The sequence below is a fragment of the Schistocerca piceifrons genome, chromosome 2, assembly GCF_021461385.2.
Source record: "Schistocerca piceifrons isolate TAMUIC-IGC-003096 chromosome 2, iqSchPice1.1, whole genome shotgun sequence".
NCBI classification, from domain to species: Eukaryota; Metazoa; Arthropoda; class Insecta; order Orthoptera; family Acrididae; genus Schistocerca; species Schistocerca piceifrons.
The window spans coordinates 3505485-3530625 of record NC_060139.1 but is presented as its reverse complement, the minus strand read 5'-3'; the positions used below and the strand labels follow the sequence as shown (position 1 = coordinate 3530625).

General features: G+C 42.5%; 1 protein-coding gene across 1 annotated transcript in view; it reads right to left on the bottom strand.

Moving 5' to 3' along the window:
* Positions 1–25141, bottom strand: part of LOC124776263 (ATP-binding cassette sub-family C member 4-like) — a 157926-nt gene that overhangs the window by 110154 nt on the left and 22631 nt on the right. Inside the window, exon 2 of the mRNA XM_047251158.1 lies at positions 8775–8885. Coding sequence (XP_047107114.1) covers positions 8775–8885 — 111 coding nt within the window. The remainder of the gene's footprint in view (positions 1–8774; positions 8886–25141) is intronic.

Here is a 25141-nt window from a genome sequence, read left to right as displayed (position 1 = left end):
TGGAGGGACGAATGGAGACGTGTCGTCTTCAGCGATGAGAGTCGCTTCTGCCTTGGTGCCAATGATGGTCGTATGCGTGTTTGGCGCCGTGCAGGTGAGCGCCACAATCAGGACTGCATACGACCGAGGCACACAGGGCCAACACCCGGCATCATGGTGTGGGGAGCGATCTCCTACACTGGCCGTACACCACTGGTGATCGTCGAGGGGACACTGAATAGTGCACGGTACATCCAAACCGTCATCGAACCCATCGTTCTACCATTCCTAGACCGGCAAGGGAACTTGCTGTTCCAACAGGACAATGCACGTCCGCATGTATCCCGTGCCACCCAACGTGCTCTAGAAGGTGTAAGTCAACTACCCTGGCCAGCAAGATCTCCGGATCTGTCCCCCATTGAGCATGTTTGGGACTGGATGAAGCGTCGTCTCACGCGGTCTGCACGTCCAGCACGAACGCTGGTCCAACTGAGGCGCCAGGTGGAAATGGCATGGCAAGCCGTTCCACAGGACTACATCCAGCATCTCTACGATCGTCTCCATGGGAGAATAGCAGCCTGCATTGCTGCGAAAGGTGGATATACACTGTACTAGTGCCGACATTGTGCATGCTCTGTTGCCTGTGTCTATGTGCCTGTGGTTCTGTCAGTGTGATCATGTGATGTATCTGACCCCAGGAATGTGTCAATAAAGTTTCCCCTTCCTGGGACAATGAATTCACGGTGTTCTTATTTCAATTTCCAGGAGTGTAAGTTACCTGGGAAGTGCCGGACGTCGAACCTGCCGTAATTAAGACCTGGACGTAGGCTCTTTTCTAATTGAATCGCAAATTGTTGAAACCAAATAAGTCAAAATTTTCAGTTTTCGTTTTTTCACTGCGTAGTACATTTAAGAGTATAGTTAATCGTTTGGTGCTGGAATGAAACGCGTCGTGCTACTGCAAATGGCGGAAAAGGATCTGCCTTTTACGCTGTTTGTTGTTGAAGCCAAACAAGTTACTGACTTACTTCGCTTCAACAGATGCTGCTCGTTCCCGCACAGAATCTGTTTTCCTCCGATACTACACAATGTTGATAAAATTATCAACTTCCTTTGTTGCAGCCGGCCGCGGTGGTCTAGCGGTTATAGGCGCTCAGTCCGGCACCGCGGGACTGCTACGGTCGCATGTCCGAATCCTGCCTCGGGCATGGATGTGTGTGATGTCCTTAGGTTAGTTAGGTTTAAGTAGTTCTAAGTGCTAGGGGACTGATGACCTCAGATGTTAAGTCCCATAGTGCTCAGAGCCTTTGTTGTAGCACTAACAGTCACTGTTGATGTTCACTGAGCGGCAGTTGGTTGTATTACTATGGCTCCAAAAAGGAAGAATAGTAGTGCAGATTGTGTTAGAAACAAAGTCAAGACAGCTCGTACCAGAGGACTGCCTTATCGAAACAGAGGAGGTTATGTTCCACGGAAAGCAGCTAGAGAATCTTGCTGGTAAATATATCTTTCTTGGAGCAACCGTAGGAAACTGTACAGATGTAAATAAAATCAATATTACCAGCAATGCCAATCTTAGGCCTACATTATTAATTTATTTAAGCTGCAGAATGAAATGTTGTGACTCTATAGCCATAGTTTTTCGTTACACGCAGAACTTTCCGCTTCCACATATCCCTATCCAACAGATGTTCTATCTGCGCCAACAGTGGCAGTACTGTTTCAGCGTTCACGATTTGAAAACTGAACGCTCCACTGTGTGCTTGTACCATGAAGGTTTAGGAAAGAAAGGTGCGAACGAAGTAGCATCTTCCGTTTCTGATTACATAAAAAGCGATCTCAGTAAAAATGTGACTGATCTTCTTTTGTTTCCAGATGGCTGTGTCGGCCAGAACAAAAGCCACACATTTATACTCATATGTATGGGCATGGTTCAAGCTGGAATACTCAAGAGCATAATACACAAATTTCCAGAGGGAGGCCACTCATTCCGCCTGTGTGATCGCGATTTTTTGGACAATGTATGACGAAAATGAAAACTCATGACCTGATTTACACCCCTTATGAAACATGGAACTGATAATAAGCAGTAAAAGGAATGTGACAGTAAAATTAGTTAATGGAGAGGGAATACTAGATTTCGACAAATGTGGCCAAAATATTTTAGAAAAAGCGATGTTTTCCGCGAGACACTGACAGAACACTGCAATAAAAACATGTCCTTCGCTCCGTGTAGCTTAAAAGAAATACACTACCGGCCATTAAAATTCCTACACCAAGAAGAGATGAAGATGATAAACGGGTATTCATTGGACAAATATATTATACTAGAACTGACTTGTGATTACATTTTCACGCAATTTAGGTGCATAGATGCTGAGAAATCAGTACCCAGAACAACCACCTCTGGCTGTAATAACGGCCTTGATACGCCTGGGCATTGAGTCAAACTCAGCTTGGATGGCGTGTACAGGTACAGCTGCCCATGCAGCTTCAACACGATACCACAGTTCATCAAGAGCAGTGACTGGTGTATTGTGACGAGCCAGTTTGCTCGGCCACCATTGACCAGACGTTTTCAGTTGGTGAGAGATCTGGAGAATGTGCTGACCAGGGCACCAGTCGAACATTTTCTGTATCCAGAAAGGCCCGTACAGGACCTGCAACATGCGGTCGTGCATTATCCTGCTGAAATGTCGGGTTTCGCAGGGATCGAATGAGGGGTAGAGCCACAGATCGTAACACATCTGAAATGTTACGTCCATTGTTCAAAGCGTCGTCAATGCGAACAAGAGGTGACCGACACTTGTAACCATTGGCACCCCATACCACGCCGGGTGATACGCCAGTATGGCGTTGACGAATACACGCTTCCAATGTGCGTTCACCGTGATGTCGCCAAACACGGATGTGACCATCATGATGCTGTAAACAGATCCTGGATTCATCCGAAAGAATGACGATTTGCCATTCGTGCACCCAGGTTCGTCGTTGAGTACACCATGGCAGGCGCTCCTGTCTGTGATGCAGATCTAATAGTCCATGCTGCCGCAAACGTCGTCGAACCGTTCGTGCAGATAGTTGTCTTGCAAACGTCCCATCTGTTGACTCAGGGATCGAGACGTGGCTACACGATCCGTTACAGCCATGCGGATAAGATGCCTGTAATCTCGACTGCTGGTGATACGAGGCCGTTGGGATCCAGCACGACGTTCCGTATTATCATCCTGAACCCACCGATTCCATATTCTGCTAACAGTCATTGAATCTTGACCAACGCGAGCAGCAATGTCGCGATACGATAAACCGCAGTCGCGATAGGCTACAATCGGACATTTATCGAAGTCGGAAACGTGCTGGTAGGCAGTTCTCCTCCTTACACGAGGCATCACAACAACGTTTCACCAGGCAACGCCGGTCAACTGCTGTTTGTGTATGAGAAATCGGTTGGAAACTTTCCTCATGTCAGCACGTTGTAGGTGTCGCCACCGGTGCCAACCTTATGTTAATGCTCTGAAAAGCTAATCATTTGCATATCATAGCACCTTCTTCCTGTCGGTTAAATTTCGCGTCCGTAGCACGTCATCTTCGTGGTATAGCAATTTTAATGGCCAGTAATGAACAATATCTTGAGACAGGAGAGGTGGTTGGCTTTCCGTATATCGATGGATGAGTAAGACATACTTTTCACTTAAGAAAATTACATGAGCCCATCATTCCAGGATTAATGGGCAGCATTCCAATGGCCTACCCAACATACCAAGTACCTATTTCCAGAATGAAGATGTAAGATGTGAAGAAAGTCATTGAATATGCGCCTGCTGCAAAGAGATCATTCTATGAAGTGCTTTCTTGGCCAGTGAGTGACTAAAATTATAGCTAATGCACAGTTACTCGTCATTTTCATCTTCTCTTCAGGTATTAGGCAGGAATTACCTGTTACAGTACCCATTTCTATTGGGGTCTTCCTGAGTCTCTTCTCCCATGACACTTATAATTTCTTGCCTTTAAGGGAAGTCACTCACCATTCTTTGTAGATGTTCGTTCCATTTTCTTCTGTAATCTCGAATTTTATCACTGAGGCTAAAGATTTGCAGTTATTCTCTAATATCTTGATTCCTTAGCCTGTATTCTCTTGTGCAACCTTTAACACCTCTAAGGAATTTTATTTCTTGTGCCTAACTCCAGCTTTCTTGCTTCTTGGTAATCACCCAAGTCTCACTTCCATAGAGCAGTGTGGGAACTGCAGCAGTTTTGTAAAATTTAATTTGAGTGTCTTTCCTTGTTTTGCTTTTTAGGTTTCTGTTAATTGTTTCGCATACCTGACTGAATTTACTAATCTTAATTTCATAGCCATATGTCATTTCACATCCGAGGTAATTGAAATGGTTTACTTGCTCTAAAATCTTCTGTTCTATCACTATTTTGGTTCTGATTGGTTCTTTCCCTATGAAGGCCACTGTTTTAGTTTTTTCTTTTGAAATTTCCATGTTAAATTTCGCACTTATTTCTTTTAGCACGTAGATTCCTTTCTGAAGGTCATCTTCCTTATCTGCTAGGATCACTGCATCATCGGCATATAGTAAATTATTTAAAAGAATGTTCCTGTCTAGGTGGGTACCTTTCTGAAATTCTGATTTCCATATATGTATTATTTCATTAATGTAGATGTTGAGTAAAGTTGGAAAGATTCAGTAGCCTTGTCGTACCCCTTTGTTGGTTGGTATCTCATTAGTTGTTTACCACTGAGATCTAGAGTGACATTTGTGTCTTGATATAAACTTTTTATCGCATTTACTAGATGTTTTGGATATCCACGATTCGTCATTATTTCCCATAGTTTCTATCTATTGACATTGTCAAAAGCTTTTTTAAAGTCATTAAAAGCAATGTGTTTCTTTATTATGCTCTCTCCATTTTTCCATTATTTGCTGTAGAATAAAAACTGCACCTATTGTCCACTGTCCTTTCCTAAACCCATTGTTCCTCATGCAGTACTGCTTCATCTATGTTTTTAAAGGCCCGTCCACACGCAACGATCTGTCTGTGCAAATGTCTGCGCACATCACATCTGCGCAGACAGATCGTTGCGTGTGGACAGAAGATTTGCACCAACCTGAGGTGTGTGCAAACCTGGAAGTTGGAGTTGGAGGTTTGAGCGAAACCTCTCAAATCTGTGGGGTCAAATCACATCTGCGGAGCGTGTGGACAGGAGATCGCCACAAATCTGGCGCGAAACAGCTGTTTGCTTAGTCTAGTGTTTGTATTTGTGCGTACAGGGCATTAAAATGGCTGATACTCGTCAGTGTTCTCGAGAGTTTGTAAGTGAATTCATTGAAATATACAGAAACCACCCATGTTTGTGGAAGATTAAAGTAAAGAATATAGTGACACAGGCAAAAAGACAGCAGCATACAGTGCTCTAATTGAAAAATTGCGGGTATTATTTCACTCAACTCTTGTTTCGATATTGCAGTTGAAAATTCCAAATCCTTGTAGCTCCTTCCTGTTGCTAGGAATCTTAATGTTACCGCCAGCCGTTCATGAGGAGAAATTGCCCTTCTCTATACAAGTATTTTTTCTCATAATATGAGGGGTTACAAGCTTTAAGAGATAATTATAAGTTTCGACATCCATCCGCAAATAATTTCGCCAGTCGCTAGGTTCGCCCTGCAACTCCCGCAGTAAATTTACGTGAGAAAACTGCTTTCGCTTTAGCACCCACTGTCTACACCATTTTGACCGCTTTCTCTGTTTCCTGCGGTTGGTCTGGACGTTTTTTGCAAAATAAGTTGCGAACACAGACCACAACAGAACTTCCTCCGTTTCTATATTTCAAAATAACTGAATTAAATTTTTGACGTTCACGTCGAGCGTAGTCGCTTGCCACTGATATTTCTTTTCTATACCGACAGATGGCGGGCGAGTAGTAGATTGGGGTTTGTGTCGTGTGAACACACCACATTTGCAGCGATCTTTTGCATGTACAGACATCTGCGCCGATGTCTGCGCAGACAGATCGTTGCGTGTGGACCGGGCTTTAGTCTTGTATTAAAAATCTTAGCATACACCTTGTATGCTGAGTCCAGTAAACTTATTCCTCTGTCATTACTGCATAGGCTTTTATCTCCTTTTCAAAAAAAATTGATATCACTCTAGCTGTTTTCCAGTCTTTGGGAATACTCTTCTTCTCCCAACATTCATTGAAAAGATATAGCAGTCGTTGGTGTAGCACCATTCCTCCATATTTTAATAATTCAGCATTAATACCGTCTTGTCCTGTTGCTTTTCTGTTCTTAAGTGATGTTAGTGCAGATGTTAATTCGTCAGACTGTATTTCATCTAATCCTTTCTCGTCTAGTTGTTCAATTTCAGTTTCTTGTGCTGTGTGATCATACCACAATTTGCTGTAATGATTTGTCCACTGTTCTTCTTCAATGCTATTTATTGGTATCTTCTCTCTTTCTGTTGTGTTTAAGGTTTATGACATTTGTTGCCTTCCGTGGATATCATGTTCGGTATCTGAGATAAACATATCCCAGTGTTCCTGATGTGCTTCCCTTACTACACATTTAGCGTTATTTTTTTTCTCCTTATAGTACTGTTTGTTCTCAACAGTGGGGTTGCTTAAGTATTTTATATATGCATCCTGTTTTTCTTTGACAGCTTTCATTATATCCTCATTCCAAATTTTTAGGCCTTTTCTTTCTCGTATTCTTTTCTTTTTACCGAGAGCTTCTCCAGCTACTCTGGATGCAGTATTCTTCAGAGTTTGTCACTCTTCTTCTATATAGTCTTTAGTTTGTAAGTTTGCTAGTTCTTCATTTAATCTCCTTTGGGTACAGGTGTCTGATACTGTCCTCTTCAAGCAAGTATATCTTACAAACGGTTTGATCTTGTTGGTTTGTTATTTGTTTGGTTATTTTCTTCCATGTTGCAAAAAAGATCTATTCTGGAGATGGGTAAGAAATGATCTGATCGTATATCTTGTCCTCTATGAACTCTTGTATCCATTACTTGGCCCGCTAGCTTATCATTTACTAAGATGTACTCAATTATCGATTTAAGACCTCTGCTCGCCCAAGTATACTTGTGTGTATCCTTTTTCTTAAAAAGTGAATTTGTGATTTTTAAGTTGTTGTAAGTAGCAAAATCTCTTAGTAATTTTCCGTTTTGATTATATATTGGTTCTCCAAACGGACCTATAACGTTTGTTACTGGGATATTTCCTATTCCGGCATTAAAATCACCCATCATAATAATCCGATCAGTAGCACTGTATTTACTCAGAGTCTTCTGTAGTTCTTCATAGAAGTTTTCAGACTCATCTTTTTTTCCTTTCTTCAGGTACTTATACACTTATAAAGGTAGCGTTACCCTTTATCAGTTTCAGCCTGAGTGTAAGTATTCTTTCGCTTATGTATGTACAATCTTGACCGTCTTTTTCCCATTTTTTATGCAGGAGTAGTGCTACACCTTTGCTTGCTCTTTTATGTTGTTCAATACCACTATAGAACATAATGTAATATCCCACATATTTATTTCCTCTTAATTTCTTTTTAGTTTCTGTGAGTGCTACAGCATCAATGTTCATGTCGCTTAGTATATTTACTTGTTCTACCTCCTTTTGGGAAATTCCTCTCACATTCCAGGTTGCTACTTTGATGTGTCTATTTATCCATTTTCGTTTGTCCTTTTTCAGAGCCTTGTCATTTACCTTTGAGACCGTCTTGTTTCCGAGGCTCATTTGGGTACTGGAAGTAGTCTGTGTTTTCTGAGAGTTGGTTACCAGCCATCTGCTCAACCCCCTTCTAGGAGGACCAGGATTTTCTTTCGGGAGTTTTCTCCCTTAGCCGATATGTTCCGGCTATTTAAATGCGCCGGAAATAAGTTCACCTTTCATCCTCTCCCATTGCGTTTGTAGACTGTATCCACTGTGTGTCATACACTGTCTAGGGGTCTCCCGACTCATGCCTTCAAGGACGTGAGAGCGGTTTTTTAGCAGAGCTGGATTGAAATCCTTGAGGCCTGATTGATTTCTCAATTTTCAGTGGACGTTTCACAGAGTTTTGTTCCTGCAAACAGGTATAGGCAGCTGAGCAGACTCCAGGGTCCTTTGCCAATCTTTGGTTGTTGGAGAATAGAAAAGAGAAATGAAAGACACCCTCAGGCCTCGAAACCTGATACCATTGGGGTCGAAAGAGTAAGAGTTGGCCAAGGGAGGACGATAGGAAAGAAAACAGAAGCAGCCTGACAGAAGTAAGTGGAAGTAATGTCAGACTCATTATTGCTGGTAAAATAATTCATTTTGTTCTATTTCGTCAGAGCATGTTAATGTATTATGAAATGTTCACACAATTAAATCCTAAAAAAGCAAAAAAAAAATTTTGTAAAGTGTTGAAACCAAAAGGTCAAAAAACTTTGAAATCATTAAATATCGAAATGATGTACTCTAAGTTCAGTATTTCTCTCCCAATAAAAGCAGAACGAAGTCACTTTCAGTTCTGAAAAATTCCAGTAATGTAGCAATAATACATATGGCAGTATTTATCTTTGTTTCTCCTGAAACGGGTAAAAAATTTACTCAATTGACGATTCAGTTGCAAATTACGCTACTGATAGATTGTTCCACAAATTAAGTAGCCAGCGCTCGAAAACAAGCAACAGTGTTACGAGAGCGTCTTCGACCATACAGAGATTTAGATGAAGTTTTAGATGTATTCATACACCACAAATAAAACTTCATTCCTTCTGACAGGTTTGGTCGATATGAAAGCATAAATTCTGGTACTCACGCTTCAAGTTTCAGTCCGAGGTCTTCTGACAGGTCACCTTCAAGTGTGTCAAACAGGTCATCTACCTCGAGGTCCTTTTTAGCGCCGAGAATAAAGAGGTCCTTCATCCACCTGAAACAAAACGAAACACTGAAAGAAGGCAAAAAATATTTCATGCATAGACTACAGTTATTAAAATTTCCCGAGCTCTTAAACTGTGGTTGCTTGGATTTATTTTGTAAACACAAATTGTCCCCTCTGCACATGTAATTTTTAGGATGGTTGGAGGGGGATGGGGGCGTGGCTACAGTCTCAAGTGATATTTCGTTGCGGGGACACCGGTGGCGGATTGTCACGGAACTTGTTTTCGAAAATGGAGCGCAGTTACTGCCACCACTGTCTCACGGCAATAACTGGTATATCTGCCAACCTTACGTTCGAGTGAGTAGAGAAAATACAAATCTGATAATTGTCAAAATTTCCCTTAGAACTTCAAAGTAAAAGACTGTAAAACTGGGTGAAAACCCGACGACAACTTACAGTAAGCTTCAGAAGGCTTTTGGACAGGAGGTTATGTCAAGAACTCAAGTTTTTCGTTGGCATAAAATGTTTAGTGAAGGCAGAACGAATGTTGAAGATGAAGACCGCAGTGGACGACCATCAACCTCACGGACGGATGTCAACTTGGCCAGGGTGCGTGAACTCGTACGATCTGATCGAAGATTATCCGCGAAAATGATTGCAGAAGAACTGAACATCAATCGAGAAACGGTTCGTCTAATAATAAATGAAGATCTTGGTATGATAAAAATTTGTGTGAAAATGGTCCCCAAAAATCTCACACCACAACAGCGAGAAACACGTAAAAATGTGGCAGCAGATCTGTTAGAGCAAACGGAAATCAATCCAGGATTGTTGAGCCGTGTTATCACTGGTGATGAAAGTTGTTTTCTTCAGTACGATCCAGAGACAAAACGCCAGAGTTCGCAATGCTGCTCAAAGGGATCACCCAGACCAAAAAAAGCTCACATGTCAAAGTGAAACGTGAAATGCATGCTTATGTGCATCTTTGATTCCAAGGGAATTGTTCATAAAGAGTGGGTGCCTCCTGGACAAACAGTTAACCAATATTACTACAAATAAATTTTAGAAAGACTTCGTAAAAGAGTTCTTCGTGTCCGTACCAACATTGCTGATAATTGGTTTCTGCATCACAATAATGTGCCATCCCATACTGCTCTGTCAGTACAGCAATTTTTAAACTCAAAACAAATTTCAGCACTACCACACCCACCTTATTCACCAGATACCGCTCCATCCGACTTTTTTCTATTTCCAAGAGTCAAAACGGCGGTCAAGGGACACCATTTTCAAACAACACAAGATGTCCAAAAAGCTGTGACTTGGGTCTTGGAGGATATTACAGAAAATGAGTTCCAGAAACGTTACCATGAATGGCAGAAGCGCTGGAAAAAGTGTGTGCAATCAGAAGGGAACTATTTTGAAGGAGACAACACTAAACTTGACTAAAACGGTAAGCAACATTTTTTTCACATCAGTCTCTTTACTTTACTGTCGCACCTCGTACCTCATTATGTTTGAGCTCAGGGTATGTTCTAAGACTCTACAACAAATGGATTCAAGGATATTGGAATGTAGTTTTGCGGATCACTTCTGCTATCCTTCTTGTAGACAGATTTGACCTGGGTTTTCTTCCAGCTACTGGACACGGCTTTTCGTTCGAGGAATCTACCATAGATGATAGTTAACAGGGATGTGAAACTTGGACAACAGAAAAACAAGAGGAGACGCTAGAAGGCCCGAAGTTTTGGTGCTACAAAAGGATGGTGAAGATCAGCTGCAAACACAGAGTTACAAACGAAGAGGTGTTTAGAAGAGTACAGGAAACTAGATCTCTGCAGAGACACATCCAAATACGATGAGACAAACTCGTTGGACAAATTTTGAGACACTATAACATCATTGGAACTACAGTAGAAGGAGCTATTAAGGGAAAGAATCGCCAGGGATGGTTAATGCTACTCACCTGTGTTTGTACTTCAGTCAATGTTGTTCTCAAATATGTAACACAGTATTCTGTAAATACTAGTAAAATTAAACAGTACAGATTCATATGGAGTGTCAAGGATTTACCTTCTACGAGGAGAAACAAAGACTCTGATCTAACGTAGCTCTATTCAGTGGCAGACATTTTAAAACTAGATCGACAGCAGTTAAGGTTTACACACTAGGAGTGCCACTAGTCAAATTTAAATATTTTGCGGGAGAAGTGTTTCGTTTCACTGTGCTCCATGTGCTTCTAGTCCACGTCCTTCTTTATGGTTTTGTTGGAACACCTTGAGGCTACACTCATTATATCTACAAAGATAGTTATTAGGATAGACCACAAATCTGAGAATGATCGTAGATTGTCCAACATGTAAATGTTCGGTTATAAAATGAAAGGTTTTTAATTAATTTCTCAACAAGTCAGCTTTTATATAGTACAAACAATGTCTACAATATATTGTTACTAAGAAAGCTTTTTAACCGTAGAACTTCAAAATAAGCTCTGAAAACGAAATAGGGTCACTAGAAGGAACATCGATTGCTGACTGATACAACATGGCATTGCGTAAGATCGTGTCGAAAGCTTATTGTTATCAGTCGCACGCTAATCATCACCCATGTTATCAGTGTTACGAGTCGATATACCAGTGTTTCTCCCGTTATCTCAATATCTGCGGATTTTGCAGTGAGACTTATAGTTTGAAGGACATTGTTAGTCGCAGCTCTGCAAAACTCAATGAAAAACAATATTCTACATCTACGTCTATACTCTGAAAGCCACCTTACGGTGTGTAGCAGAGGGTACGTCTGGTAACACTATTATTTGCCTGTTTCCCGTTACAGTCGCGAATGGTGCACGCTAAGAACGACTCTCGGTTGTTTCCGCTTGAGCAATAACTTGTCTGATTTCCTCATCGTGGTTTTTCCGCGCAACATATGAGGAAGGAGGTGGCATTGTAGCGTCTGCCTTTGGAGTCTGGTTCACACTCTCGTGTTTACTAAACGATTCGGTGACGAAACGTACAACTCTTCCCATTATCTGCGCCACATATACTATTATTCTTGCAACTAGCTCAAAAAGACTCGCTTCGCTTGGTCATCATTTTAATTCATTTTCTGAGAACAGTCCAGATCACTCGAGAACATTCGAGGTGACGATTAGTGTGCGAGCCATAATAATAAGCTGTCAACACGATCTTACGAAATGTGTTGTTGTATTAAACAAAAAAATCGTAAAACGTATTAGTATTTCACTATCAAAAATACTCTCGAATGCCCAAGATAGTTTTAACCCAAAATACGGGATTGAATTGGTGTTCTTCACTGCTCATGAATGTACGCCCTCATACTTTGTAGAAAATGTTTTGGTTCTGGAGTTTCTCGAGTCATGTAATGAAATACTTGTAGTGGAGGCACTTCGACTAGTGTTAATCGAATTTTTCCACTACTGTAACACATTCTTGGTGTGTCTCTAGTGAATTTCTTGGCACTGTAGAACTGACACGCGCAATCTATTTTTCCAATGAGTTGTCTTTATGTTTCTTGTACTCTTTAGTGGGACCATAATCGAATGCTTCATCTCCCAAGCAGCAATGTATAATTTTTTTGCTTGGCATTTCTCGTACACTAATGTTTTTTGTTCGTGCCCTTGTCATCTTTGTTTTTTACGAACTTCACTAGTTACCAAATCTCCTCTTCTTAACTTTCGACACGCCGTTAAATGTTAATGTTATATAACACGTTAAAATTTCACTTAATACACTCTCCACTACCTTAAGCATTTCACTTTCATTTAATTTTGTTTTACTTTCTATCACTTCCTTTTATCCTCGATCCGCTCTGATCTATTTCCAAAAATATGCTGACATCTCACCATCTCCTATATCCAGTATACCCCTATGAGCTGGAACGTACCTCCACAAAAAGAGGAGGCATTACAAGAGGAGACATTCTCGAGCCTCCTGAAAATTCTAGAACATTACGGAAAATCCTAGAACATTCTCGAACTTTCTGGAAAATTTTAGAACTTTCTTGAACCTTCTGGCAGATTCTAAAACATTTTAGGGCATTCTGCAACATTCTGCAGCTTTCTCGAGCGTTCTACAAGGAACCTTCTGGCCAGTCTCTATCACTTTGGCTCTCTATTCCCAGCTGCTTCACCAACTTTCCCTAAGGAGAGTGCGATGCCCTCTTTTGATACCCACATCTTCGAACCGAACACCTGCAGTTCCAAGCCGAAATCTTCGTCATAGATAGGGAATAGAGGACTACCATTGACTGTCCCGACAAATTGTGAAAAGTTGGCAGAACCAGATAAACGTCTCTCGCAGTCGAAAAAGTTTCAAGCACTGGCATCGAGGTTGCTATGTTGTAATCTGGCACTGATTTATCTTTCGGCGGTCTCCAGAAGGGCAATTTCCGCACATAGAACGAGCTCCGCTTCCCTGCCGTCAGACGGGCCAGTCGGTACCGACCGACCACCGTGTCATCCTCAGCCTAAGACGTCATTTGGATACACTATGGAGGGGTGCGGGGTCAGCACGCCGGTATCCCGTAAAAATTTCCGCTATATACCGAGGACTGAACCCGGGATCTCCAGTGGCGGGGCGCAGTGCTTTATGCACTAGACCACAGGGCCCCCGTTCACAGAGAGCAAACCCTGGAGTAAATGCACGAAGTCTTTCTTTCTCAGCCTTTATTTATAGTTAAAAATAAATCTATTCGCCCCCTAAAATCTGACTTCCAGCTATTGCCAGTGTCGTTACTAATCCACCGTATCTTATAGTGTCGTCACTGAAAACTATTTATTTTGACACGTGGGAGTTACTCCATTGCGATGTCATACACAAGAGAAATCAATAAAATTTACAGAAACTCGTTTCTAGCATCCTGCATAGCAACAGATTGCCCTGATGCCAAAGCTGTGGATGTTCTTGAAAACAAAATAACCATACTGTGAGAAGACAAGCGACTAATTGTTCAAGAATAATAACTGTGACTGCCATAAAATACATTGCTTTAATTTTGAAGTTTCGGTTGTTCCTGAAATGAAAAGCATGTATCTTTCACTCAAAATGTTTATTTTCTTTTAAGCTTTTGTATTTAAAATTATAATATACGCCTTTCGCAGAAATGTAGTAGGCTAATAATATTAAAAACACGAGCAGAGTAACAAGGTAATGTATAAACACATTTACACGAATAGAATGTTCTTGGGTTTCCAACCACATCAATTGCTTAAAACTACACGAGCTTTCGGCCAAGCACTCCTTGGCCATTGTCAGTCATACCACTTGACAATGGCCAAGGAGTGCTTGGCCAAAAGCTCGTGTAATTTTAAGCAGTTGACGCGGTTGGAAACCCGAGAACGTTTTATTCAATGTTATCGCCGCGAGACGCTGCATTCATACACGTTTACACGAATGCTGCGAACGGTTGGAACTCAACGTTATATGGATTACCAGATAAGCCACATATATTTAGTATAAATTCCCACGACTCAATACTTCTAAAATTGTGGCAACAACACTGTTCAATGTCTCTTTTATTTCAGAGTTTAAAAACGTTTACTTTGTAAGACCTATCCTGAGTACCTGTTTTCGTTCAAATTAGGTTACAACAAGGCTACACTGTCTTACAAATACGAAACAGAATAGCGGTTCTACATCGCGAAGTCTAAACAGTACTGAAAATAGTAGTCATTAGCTTTGGAGTCAAATTTGTGAAAAACATATATCAAAAGCAATCTCAAATCAGACAAACTCAGAAAACAAAGTTAACCGTTTTTTTCCGTACTACAGAACGGGAGACTAACACTACGGGCGAAACGTCCCCTTAGAAAATTTATGTATTACTGTGCTGGTAAACCTCTTACATTATTTGCTTTTCAAACAGCTGAGCAAAACTGAACGTACTCAGACATTTCTCTCTTTACTTATCTGATCATCACTAAACTGACACATAATATTTTTAGCGCAACGCAATCTGACTTTCAATAATCCCCACGAAAGAATGGCCCTGACTAACCAAAACCTATACCTTTCATGAATCACTTACCTCAGAAACATCTTCGTTACTCGAACTACTGAATACAGTGAGCGCCAATACTGCCAGCTAAATAAAAGATTCTAACTACTGAAGGCACTAACTATTGATAGGCATAGTTAGCAAACGAAAGATTTTGATAGAGAACAAACGATGTATTTACCTTAATAGCGTTCAAAAGTCATCATATATATATCTATCAAATCATGACATCCATCATTACAAATTTCCTTTTTGTGGCGGACACACGTCCAGATCGTCCGTTCTCAAAACTCTGCCATCTCTCTCTCCACATCCACCACTGCTGGTGGCTCACCTCCAACTGTGTAACGCTACGCGCTGTTCACATCCAACTGCCCAACACTACACAAGCGAATATTCCAACAATGAGTCCAACCAACCACAGACTGCACACAGCACAGTCAGTGATTTTCATATAGAGTGCTACGTGGCGCTACCAACATAAAAACCTAAACAACCTACTTACACGGGTTACTTTTGTAGTCTTTATTTCTCTGTTTGAGCGGCCAATAACAACAATTACGAGTAAGTCTCATATGAGATACGCATTGAAATACGTGTTTCATGCGAGTAACATATGCGTTAGGTTGATGTTCAGTAAGTTTGCGCCGAAGCTACACCCATAGGTGTAATAAACAGGGACGTGATAATCTCAAATATGACATGTGTGCGCTACAGATAAGATATGAGTAAGCCAACAAAATAAACTGACGGGCAGCGTCAGCTTCTATAACGGCTTTGTTATCCCAGACTCACCGTTGTGGTCTAGGTCACGCATTACTCATGCGTTGTCGTTGGTTGTACATACCGAAATTTGGTCTGTAAAGAATAGAGCGTTGTCGGCGTATCGTTCACTATCACAAAATATTGTGAATCAATGCCCCAGTTATTCCGGAGATCACCGCCGTGTGTTAGTAATAGATCGCAAAAGGCACTGTCGATGACGGCCCATGAGTTCCCCAGATTTCATATTCTTCCTTATTCAAACAGAAACAAGGCACACTTCACAATTTAACTTCGCAATCACTTGCAATCACGTACAAATCACAGTGGTCCAACACGACTCTCTACAGCAAACCTGTCAAGATAAATTTTTCTTTTAAACAGTAAAAACATTGCTAATTAAATATTTCATAAGATCGTGACGACATGAATTGACTTATGACATACTGGTGTGATATAATGAGGCCTCCTGGTAACTATACGACAGGAATTATGACGAATAACTGTGTAGATAACTTAATGTGTTTTGTGTTTATCACATAAGTGACTGTTTAGGCTACTTGTGCAGTAATGGGACGTCAGTTTACAGAAGTGTTAATGCTTGCCAAGTGGCTGCAGCAATGAACACAGTGTGGCCAAAACTCTCTCAAAATCCATTTCAGTTTGTTACAAGGATAGTGTGCTGATACTCTTTCACTATGAACAGTGTGTTTTACCTTCAGGGAATACTTTCCACCAAAGTGTTCTCCTACATAAAAGGAGAAATTTATTTCCATTCTTCCTAAAGTACAGTAAGTAATTGTTACCAGCTTTCTTGTGTATTCGTCCCCAAGTGTTCCTATGGAATCCGGCGAATATGATTTCTTCGCAGCCCCCAAGTAAATACTGTGTATGAAACACAGAAACACACATATCTCAGAGCACAACATCACACTATAACACCGCCGCCCGATGCTGCAGAGAGCAATGGCATTGTTGTCATTATTCTCGGCGATGTCGGCCTCTCGTTATCTGCCTCTGGGCAGCGGAAGTTTCTTGTAATAATTGAAACGAGTGTATGACTATTAGTTTGTGTCGTAAGATATAGAATGTGGTATCCCGATGAGTTTAATTTGTTAGGCGTAACGGAAAGTTGTGTGGGTTCAATATTTTTCTGATGTACACTCCTGGAAATTGAAATAAGAACACCGTGAATTCATTGTCCCAGGAAGGGGAAACTTTATTGACACATTCCTGGGGTCAGATACATCACATGATCACACTGACAGAACCACAGGCACATAGACACAGGCAACAGAGCATGCACAATGTCGGCACTAGTACAGTGTATATCCACCTTTCGCAGCAATGCAGGCTGCTATTCTCCCATGGAGACGATCGTAGAGATGCTGGATGTAGTCCTGTGGAACGGCTTGCCATGCCATTTCCACCTGGCGCCTCAGTTGGACCAGCGTTCGTGCTGGACGTGCAGACCGCGTGAGACGACGCTTCATCCAGTCCCAAACATGCTCAATGGGGGACAGATCCGGAGATCTTGCTGGCCAGGGTAGTTGACTTACACCTTCTAGAGCACGTTAGGTGGCACGGGATGCATGCGGACGTGCACTGTCCTGTTGGAACAGCAAGTTCCCTTGCCGGTCTAGGAATGGTAGAACGATGGGTTCGATGACGGTTTGGATGTACCGTGCACTATTCAGTGTCCCCTCGACGATCACCAGTGGTGTACGGCCAGTGTAGGAGATCGCTCCCCACACCATGATGCCGGGTGTTGGCCCTGTGTGCCTCGGTCGTATGCAGTCCTGATTGTGGCGCTCACCTGCACGGCGCCAAACACGCATACGACCATCATTGGCACCAAGGCAGAAGCGACTCTCATCGCTGAAGACGACACGTCTCCATTCGTCCCTCCATTCACGCCTGTCGCGACACCACTGGAGGCGGGCTGCACGATGTTGGGGCGTGAGCGGAAGACGGCCTAACGGTGTGCGGGACTGTAGCCCAGCTTCATGGAGACGGTTGCGAATGGTCCTCGCCGATACCCCAGGAGCAACAGTGTCCCTAATTTGCTGGGAAGTGGCGGTGCGGTCCCCTACGGCACTGCGTAGGATCCTACGGTCTTGGCGTGCATCCGTGCGTCGCTGCGGTCCGGTCCCAGGTCGACGGGCACGTGCACCTTCCGCCGACCACTGGCGACAACATCGATGTACTGTGGAGACCTCACGCCCCACGTGTTGAGCAATTCGGCGGTACGTCCACCCGGCCTCCCGCATGCCCACTATACGCCCTCGCTCAAAGTCCGTCAACTGCACATACGGTTCACGTCCACGCTGTCGCGGCATGCTACCAGTGTTAAAGACTGCGATGGAGCTCCGTATGCCACGGCAAACTGGCTGACACTGACGGCGGCGGTGCACAAATGCTGCGCAGCTAGCGCCATTCGACGGCCAACACCGCGGTTCCTGGTGTGTCCGCTGTGCCGTGCGTGTGATCATTGCTTGTACAGCCCTCTCGCAGTGTCCGGAGCAAGTATGGTGGGTCTGACACACCGGTGTCAATGTGTTCTTTTTTCCATTTCCAGGAGTGTATGTTGCATAAATGCTCTGTGAGATGTAGCGGTTATTTAGTTGCATTACAATAACACCATTTGTCTTGACCATGGTATTTTATTGGCTGTATTACACTTCACGCGTTTCGGTCACGCCTTTTCAAAAAAAAATAAGCAGTAATAACGTCACTAAAATCTTTTGGTCACGGCAAATAGTGTTGTTGTAGTGCAAATTTTTTTGGTAAATACATTACCGAACCATCAGTTTTAATAAACCTTGGCTGCAAGATACTGACTTGAATTATTTACAGAAGAATGGTTTAAGCCGCCCTCGGGGAAGATCAGTTTGGATTCCATACAAGCAACTTATTTTAGAAATCAGACTGAAGAAGGCAGATCTGTTTATAGCATTTGTAGATTTAGAGGAAGCTTTTGACAACGTTACCTGGAATACGTTCTCTTAAATCTGAAGGCAGCAGAGATACAACAGAGCGAGCGAAAGATTGAGTTGCACAGACAGCACAGCGCAGTACCTGGAGTCAAATGGTGTGAAGGAGAAGCATTAGTTGAGAAGGGAATGGAGAGTGCTATAGGCTGTCGCTCACGTCATTCTATCTTTACACTGAGCAAGCAGTAAAGAAAACCAAGGAGAAAATTTGGAAGGGAATTGTAGTTCGTGGGAAGAAATACAGCCACCTGAGACTGGTAATAGCAAGAAAAGCGTTTCTGACAAATTTATCTTAATTTGTTAATGTCGAATATAAATTTAGAAGGTAGAACATGTTTTCTGAAGGTGTTTGTAGGAAGATTTGCCTTGTACAGAAGTGGCACCAGGACGATACATAGTTCAGACACAAAGAGAGTAAAAGCATTTGAAATGTAGTACTACAAGATAATTCTGAAAACTGGATGATTACATCAGATTACTGATAAGGAGGTGCTGAATAGAATATGGGAGAAATGAAATTCATGGCACAACTTTATTAAAAGAAGAGATGGGCTCTTAGGACACATCCTAAGGTAAGAAGGAATCGTCGGTTTGGTGGTGTTGGTGGTGGAAACTGCAGGGGGAGACCAAGGTTTGGGATGAAATCATTGGACTCTTCGTGAAGTTGAGGAAACAAGAACTTTGCAGCTTGTCCAGGTATGATCTTCCTGCCACGGTTTCCTTCGCCAAAAAGAAAGGTCCATAAACTTGGTGAACAAGCACATTCTGTTTCGATACATCTCCTTACGTTCGATGACGATGGCAGGATTTTGTGACCCCCAAATTCTTAAATCAAGGAGGTTTATTTTACCCGATAGATGAAACGTCGATTCGTCCAAAAAGATGAGTCGTTCGGCAAAAATGTGCTCTGCCATGTCCTTGAGAAATAGGAAAGTTTGTACCTTATGTGATAGTCGCCCGGACGCAATTGCTGCTGCAGTAACTACAACTTACAAGGCTTCTCATGCAGGCGTCGTTTCAAAACACGCCACACCGTTGTTTGAGTAGGTTGAAATTGCTGGCCTGCCCGTCTTTTGGACTTCCAAGGGCTCCGTGTGAAAGCACCTCGGATACGCTAGACATTTTCGTCAGCCCTGTGTGGCCGATCAGTGCTCTTTACCTACCACACGCAACCATCTTCTAAGAATTTTGTGTCTGATTCTTGTTGAATCGACGGCGGAATGCACGCTACACTTAAACAACGGGCTGACTTCGCGAAAATTCCAACACCAAAATGTTTTATCTTGTGGTGTGGTCACCATGTTGGTACAAACAAGCAACAGCGCAGCTGTGTCAGAACTTTGAACCTCCCTCTATCCAGTGAGAGGCGCAAATGGTTTGTCTGTGATACTCACCCGGCACTTCTTAACCAGTAGACTATGAAAGCATTTAAAATTTTTAAACTCGGTCAATAATTACGCTAAGTAGTGAAATCCAAATTTTTGTTGATTTTGGAAACCATTAGAGAGGCAACCCGCAAGTGATACCAGATTCTGGGTTTCGGGATAATCGCTTATTAATATAGATCATCTGTTGTAACATTAAGGATTACAGTATCGAAGCGGAAGAAATCATCCCATCGAAGGTTCTAGGTAGGTAACAGTATCATTTATTCATAAAATCGTATGCTCAACGACAGTCCAACACTCCTTGACATCTTGTTGAAACGTCCCCTTAGAAAAATTAGGAATGACTGTGCTGGAAAACTTCTACGTTATTTGATTTTCAAACAGCTGAGCAAAACTGAACGTACTCAGACATTTCTCTCTTTACATATTCTGATCATCACTAAACTGACACACAATATTTTTAGCGCAACGCAGTCTGACTTTCGATAATCCCTACAAAAGAATGGCCCTGACTAACAATAACCTACACCTTTCAGGAATCACTTACCGCACAAAAAATCTTCGTTACTCGAACTACTGCAATACAACGAGCGCCAATACTGTCAGCTAAATAAAAGATTCAAACTACTGAAGGCACTAACTACTGATAGGCATAGTTAGCAAATGAAAGATTTTGATGGAGAACAAACAATGTATTTACCTTAATAGTGTTGAAAAGTCATCATATATATATATATATATATATATATATATATATATATGACATCCATCTTTACAAATTTCCTTTTCCTGGCGGACACACGTCCAGATCGTCGGCTTACAAGTGACGTCTGAAAACTCTGCCATCTCTCTCTCCACATCCACCACTGCTGGCGGCTCACCTCCAACTGCACCACGCTACGCGCTGTTCACATCCAACTGCCCAACACTACAATAGCGAATACTGCAACAATGCCAACCAGCCACAGACTGCACACAGCACAGTCAGTCATTTTCATACAGAGCGCTACGTGGCGTTACCAACATAAAAACCTAAACAGCCTTCTTACAAAGTTCGTAAAAGACGGATCACTAGCTCATGATGTGGTGACTGCAGACGGCGTCTAAACTTTTCAAAGGAAACATCTTGGCGGTTGCCTTTTATGATTTAGGAGAACCACGTAAAATTCAAATGGGTGGCTGGAAGAGAATATGAAATCGCCTCGTGACTGAGCGTCCAGTGACGTAGTAACTGCGTAATGTCGCCCGGCGATGTGGATGGGTGAGCCGCCAACATGAAGTATGCAGTTTTAGCAAGTAGGGTGTGTATGTTTGGAACCACACGCAGTCGCGGATTTGAGAAGGCAGGATAGAGAGAAGCCCTGCGTGTATTTTTAGCCTGACGCACGTCCTCGGCCACCCACTACGCCGGCTTCCCAGGGAACGCACGCCACGCCGCTGTCACTCTAGCGGAATAGAGAAGAGCCCACGTGTGTCGCTGCGTGTCACGGCTACACTTTCAGCTTGCCGCAGACTGACTGGGCAGTTGCTGCACCTCAGCTCCAGCTTTTAGAATGTTTACACCGAGGTACCCGTAGTCTAGGGATTGCCGCGCGGGATTAGCCGAGCGGTGTAAGGCGCTGCAGTCACGGACTGTACGGCTGATCCCGGCGGAGGTTCGAGTTCTCCCTCGGGCATGGGTGTGTCTGTTTGTCCTTAGGATAATTTAGGTTAAGTAGTGTGTAAGCTTAGGGACTGATAATCTTAGCAGTTAAGTCCCGTAAGATTTCACACACATTTGAACGTTTTATAGCCGGCACGGTAGCTCAGCGTGTTCGGTCAAGAGAGCCGGTTGGCCTCTGTAATAAAAAAACTGAGTGGAAGGATCAACCACCGAACTTGAACAGGATGTCTTGCGACGACCGCAACGACCAAACACAACAATCAATAACGAACAAAATGCAAAAAAAAGGGGGTAGCGTCTTTGATTCATAATCAAAAAACGTCTTCGGTCCCGGGTTCGATCCCCGCCACTGCCTAAATTTTGTTAAATAATCAGCATTGGCGGCCGAAGACTTCCGGCATAAGAAGTCAGCCTCATTCTGCCAACGGCCTTGTCAAAGAGGGCGGAGGAGCGGATAGAGGTTCAGGGCACTCTCTTGTCCTAGGGGTGGGAAATTGCCCCTAAAGGCGGAAGAATCAGCAATGATCAACGACATGAGGATGCAGAAGGCAATGGAAACCACTGCATTAAAGACACGTAACGTGTATCCAAGGACATGTGGCCTGTAATTGAAGAAGTGTCATGATGATCTCTCCATTGGCAAAAGATTCCGGAATAGTCCCCCATTCGGATCTCCGGGAGGGGACTGCCAAGGGGGAGGTTACCATGAGAAAAAGACTGAATAATCTACGAAAGGATAACGTTCTACGAGTCGGGGCGCGGAATGTCAGAAGCTTGAACGTGGTAGGGAAACTAGAAAATCTGAAAAGGGAAATGCAAAGGCTCAATCTAGATATAGTAGGGGTCAGTGAAGTGAGGTGGAAGGAAGACAAGGATTTCTGGTCAGATGAGTATCGGGTAATATCAACAGCAGCAGAAAATGGTATAACAGGTGTAGGATTCGTTATGAATAGGAAGGTAGGGCAGAGGGTGTGTTACTGTGAACAGTTCAGTGACCGGGTTGTTGTAATCAGAATCGACAGCAGACCAAAAACCGACAACGATAGTTCAGCTATACATGCCGACGTCGCAAGCTGAAGATGAACAGATAGAGAAAGTGTATGAGGATATTAAAAGGGTAATGCAGTATGTAAAGGGGGACGAAAATCTAATAGTCATGGGTGACTGCAATGCAGTTGTAGGGGAAGGAGTAGAAGAAAAGGTTACAGGAGAATATGGGCTTGGGACAAAGAATGAAAGAGGAGAAAGACTAATTGAGTTCTGTAACAAGTTTCAGCTAGTAATAGCGAATACCCTGTTCAAGAATCACAACAGGAGGAGGTATACTTGGAAAAGGCCGGGAGATACGGGAAGATTTCAATTAGATTACATCATGGTCAGACAGAGATTCCGAAATCAGATACTGGATTGTAAGGCGTACCCAGGAGCAGATATAGACTCAGATCACAATATAGTAGTGATGAAGAGTAGGCTGAAGTTCAAGACATTAGTCAGGAAGAATCAATACGCAAAGAAGTGGGATACGGAAGTACTAGGGAATGACGAGATACGATTGAACTTCTCTAACGCTATAGATACAGCAATAAGGAATAGCGCAGTAGGCAGTACAGTTGAAGAGGAATGGACATCTCTAAAAAGGGCCATCACAGAAGTTGGGAAGAAAAACATAGGTATAAAGAAGGTAGCTGCGAAGAAACCATGGGTAACAGAAGAAATACTTCAGTTGATTGATGAAAGGAGGAAGTACAAACATGTTCCGGGAAAATCAGGAATACAGAAATACAAGTCGCTGAGGAATGAAATAAATAGGAAGTGCAGGGATGCTAAGACGAAATGGCTGCAGGAAAAATGTGAAGACATCGAAAAAGATATGATTGTCGGAAGGACAGACTCAGCATACAGGAAAGTCAAAACAACCTTTGGTGACATTAAAAGCAACGGTGGTAACATTAAGAGTGCAACGGGAATTCCACTGTTAAATGCAGAGGAGAGAGCAAATAGGTGGAAAGAATACATAGAAAGCCTCTATGAGGGTGAAGATTTGTCTGATGTGATAGAAGAAGAAACAGGAATCGATTTAGAAGAGATAGGGGATCCAGTATTAGAATCGGAATTTAAAAGAGCTTTGGAGGACTTACGGGCAAATAAGGCAGAAGGGATAGATAACATTCCATCAGAATTTCTAAAATCATTGGGGGAAGTGGCAACAAAACGACTATTCACGTTGGTGTGTAGAATATATGAGTCTGGCGATATACCATCTGACTTTCGGAAAAGCATCATCCACACAATTCTGCAGACAGCAAGAGCTGACGAGTGCGAGAATTATCGCACAGTCAGCTTAACAGCTCATGCATCGAAGCTGCTTACAAGAATAATATACAGAAGAATGGAAAAGAAAATTGAGAATGCGTTAGGTGACGATCAGTTTGGCTTTAGGAAAAGTAAAGGGACGAGAGAGGCAATTCTGACATTACGGCTAATAATGGAAGCAAGGCTAAAGAAAAATCAAGACACTTTCATAGGATTTGTCGACCTGGAAAAAGCGTTCGACAATATAAAATGGTGCAAGCTGTTCGAGATTCTGTAAAAAGTAGGGGTAAGCTATAGGGAGAGACGGGTCATATACAATATGTACAACAACCAAGAGGGAATAATAAGAGTGGACGATCAAGAACGAAGTGCTCGTATTGAGAAGAGTGTAAGACAAGGCTGTAGCCTTTCGCCCCTACTCTTCAATCTGTACATCGAGGAAGCAATGATGGAAATAAAAGAAAGGTTCAGGAATGGAATTAAAATACAAGGTGAAAGGATATCAATGATACGATTCGCTGATGACATTGCTATCCTGAGTGAATGTGAAGATGAAGTAAATGATCTGCTGAACGGAATGAACAGTCTAATGAGTACACAGTATGGTTTGAAAGTAAATCGGAGAAAGACGAAGGTAATGAGAAGTAGTAGAAATGAGAACAGCGAGAAAGTTAACATCAGGATTGATGGTCACGAAGTCAATGAAGTTAAGGAATTCTGCTACCTAGGCAGTAAAATAACCAATGACGGACGGAGCAAGGAGGACATCAAAAGCAGACTCGCTATGGCAAAAAAGGCATTTCTGGCCAAGAGAAGTCTACTAATATCAAATACCGGCCTTAATTTGAGGAAGAAATTTCTGAGGATGTACGTCTGGAGTACAGCATTGTATGGTAGTGAAACATGGACTGTGGGAAAACCGGAACAGAAGAGAATCGAAGCATTTGAGATGTGGTGCTATAGACGAATGTTGAAAATTAGGTGGACTGATAAGGTAAGGAATGAGGAGGTTCTACGCAGAATCGGAGAGGAAAGGAATATGTGGAAAACACTGATAAGGAGAAAGGACAGGATGATAGGACATCTAAGACATGAGGGAATGACTTCCATGGTACTAGAGGGAGCTGTAGAGGGCAAAAACTGTAGAGGAAGACAGAGATTGGAATAACTCAA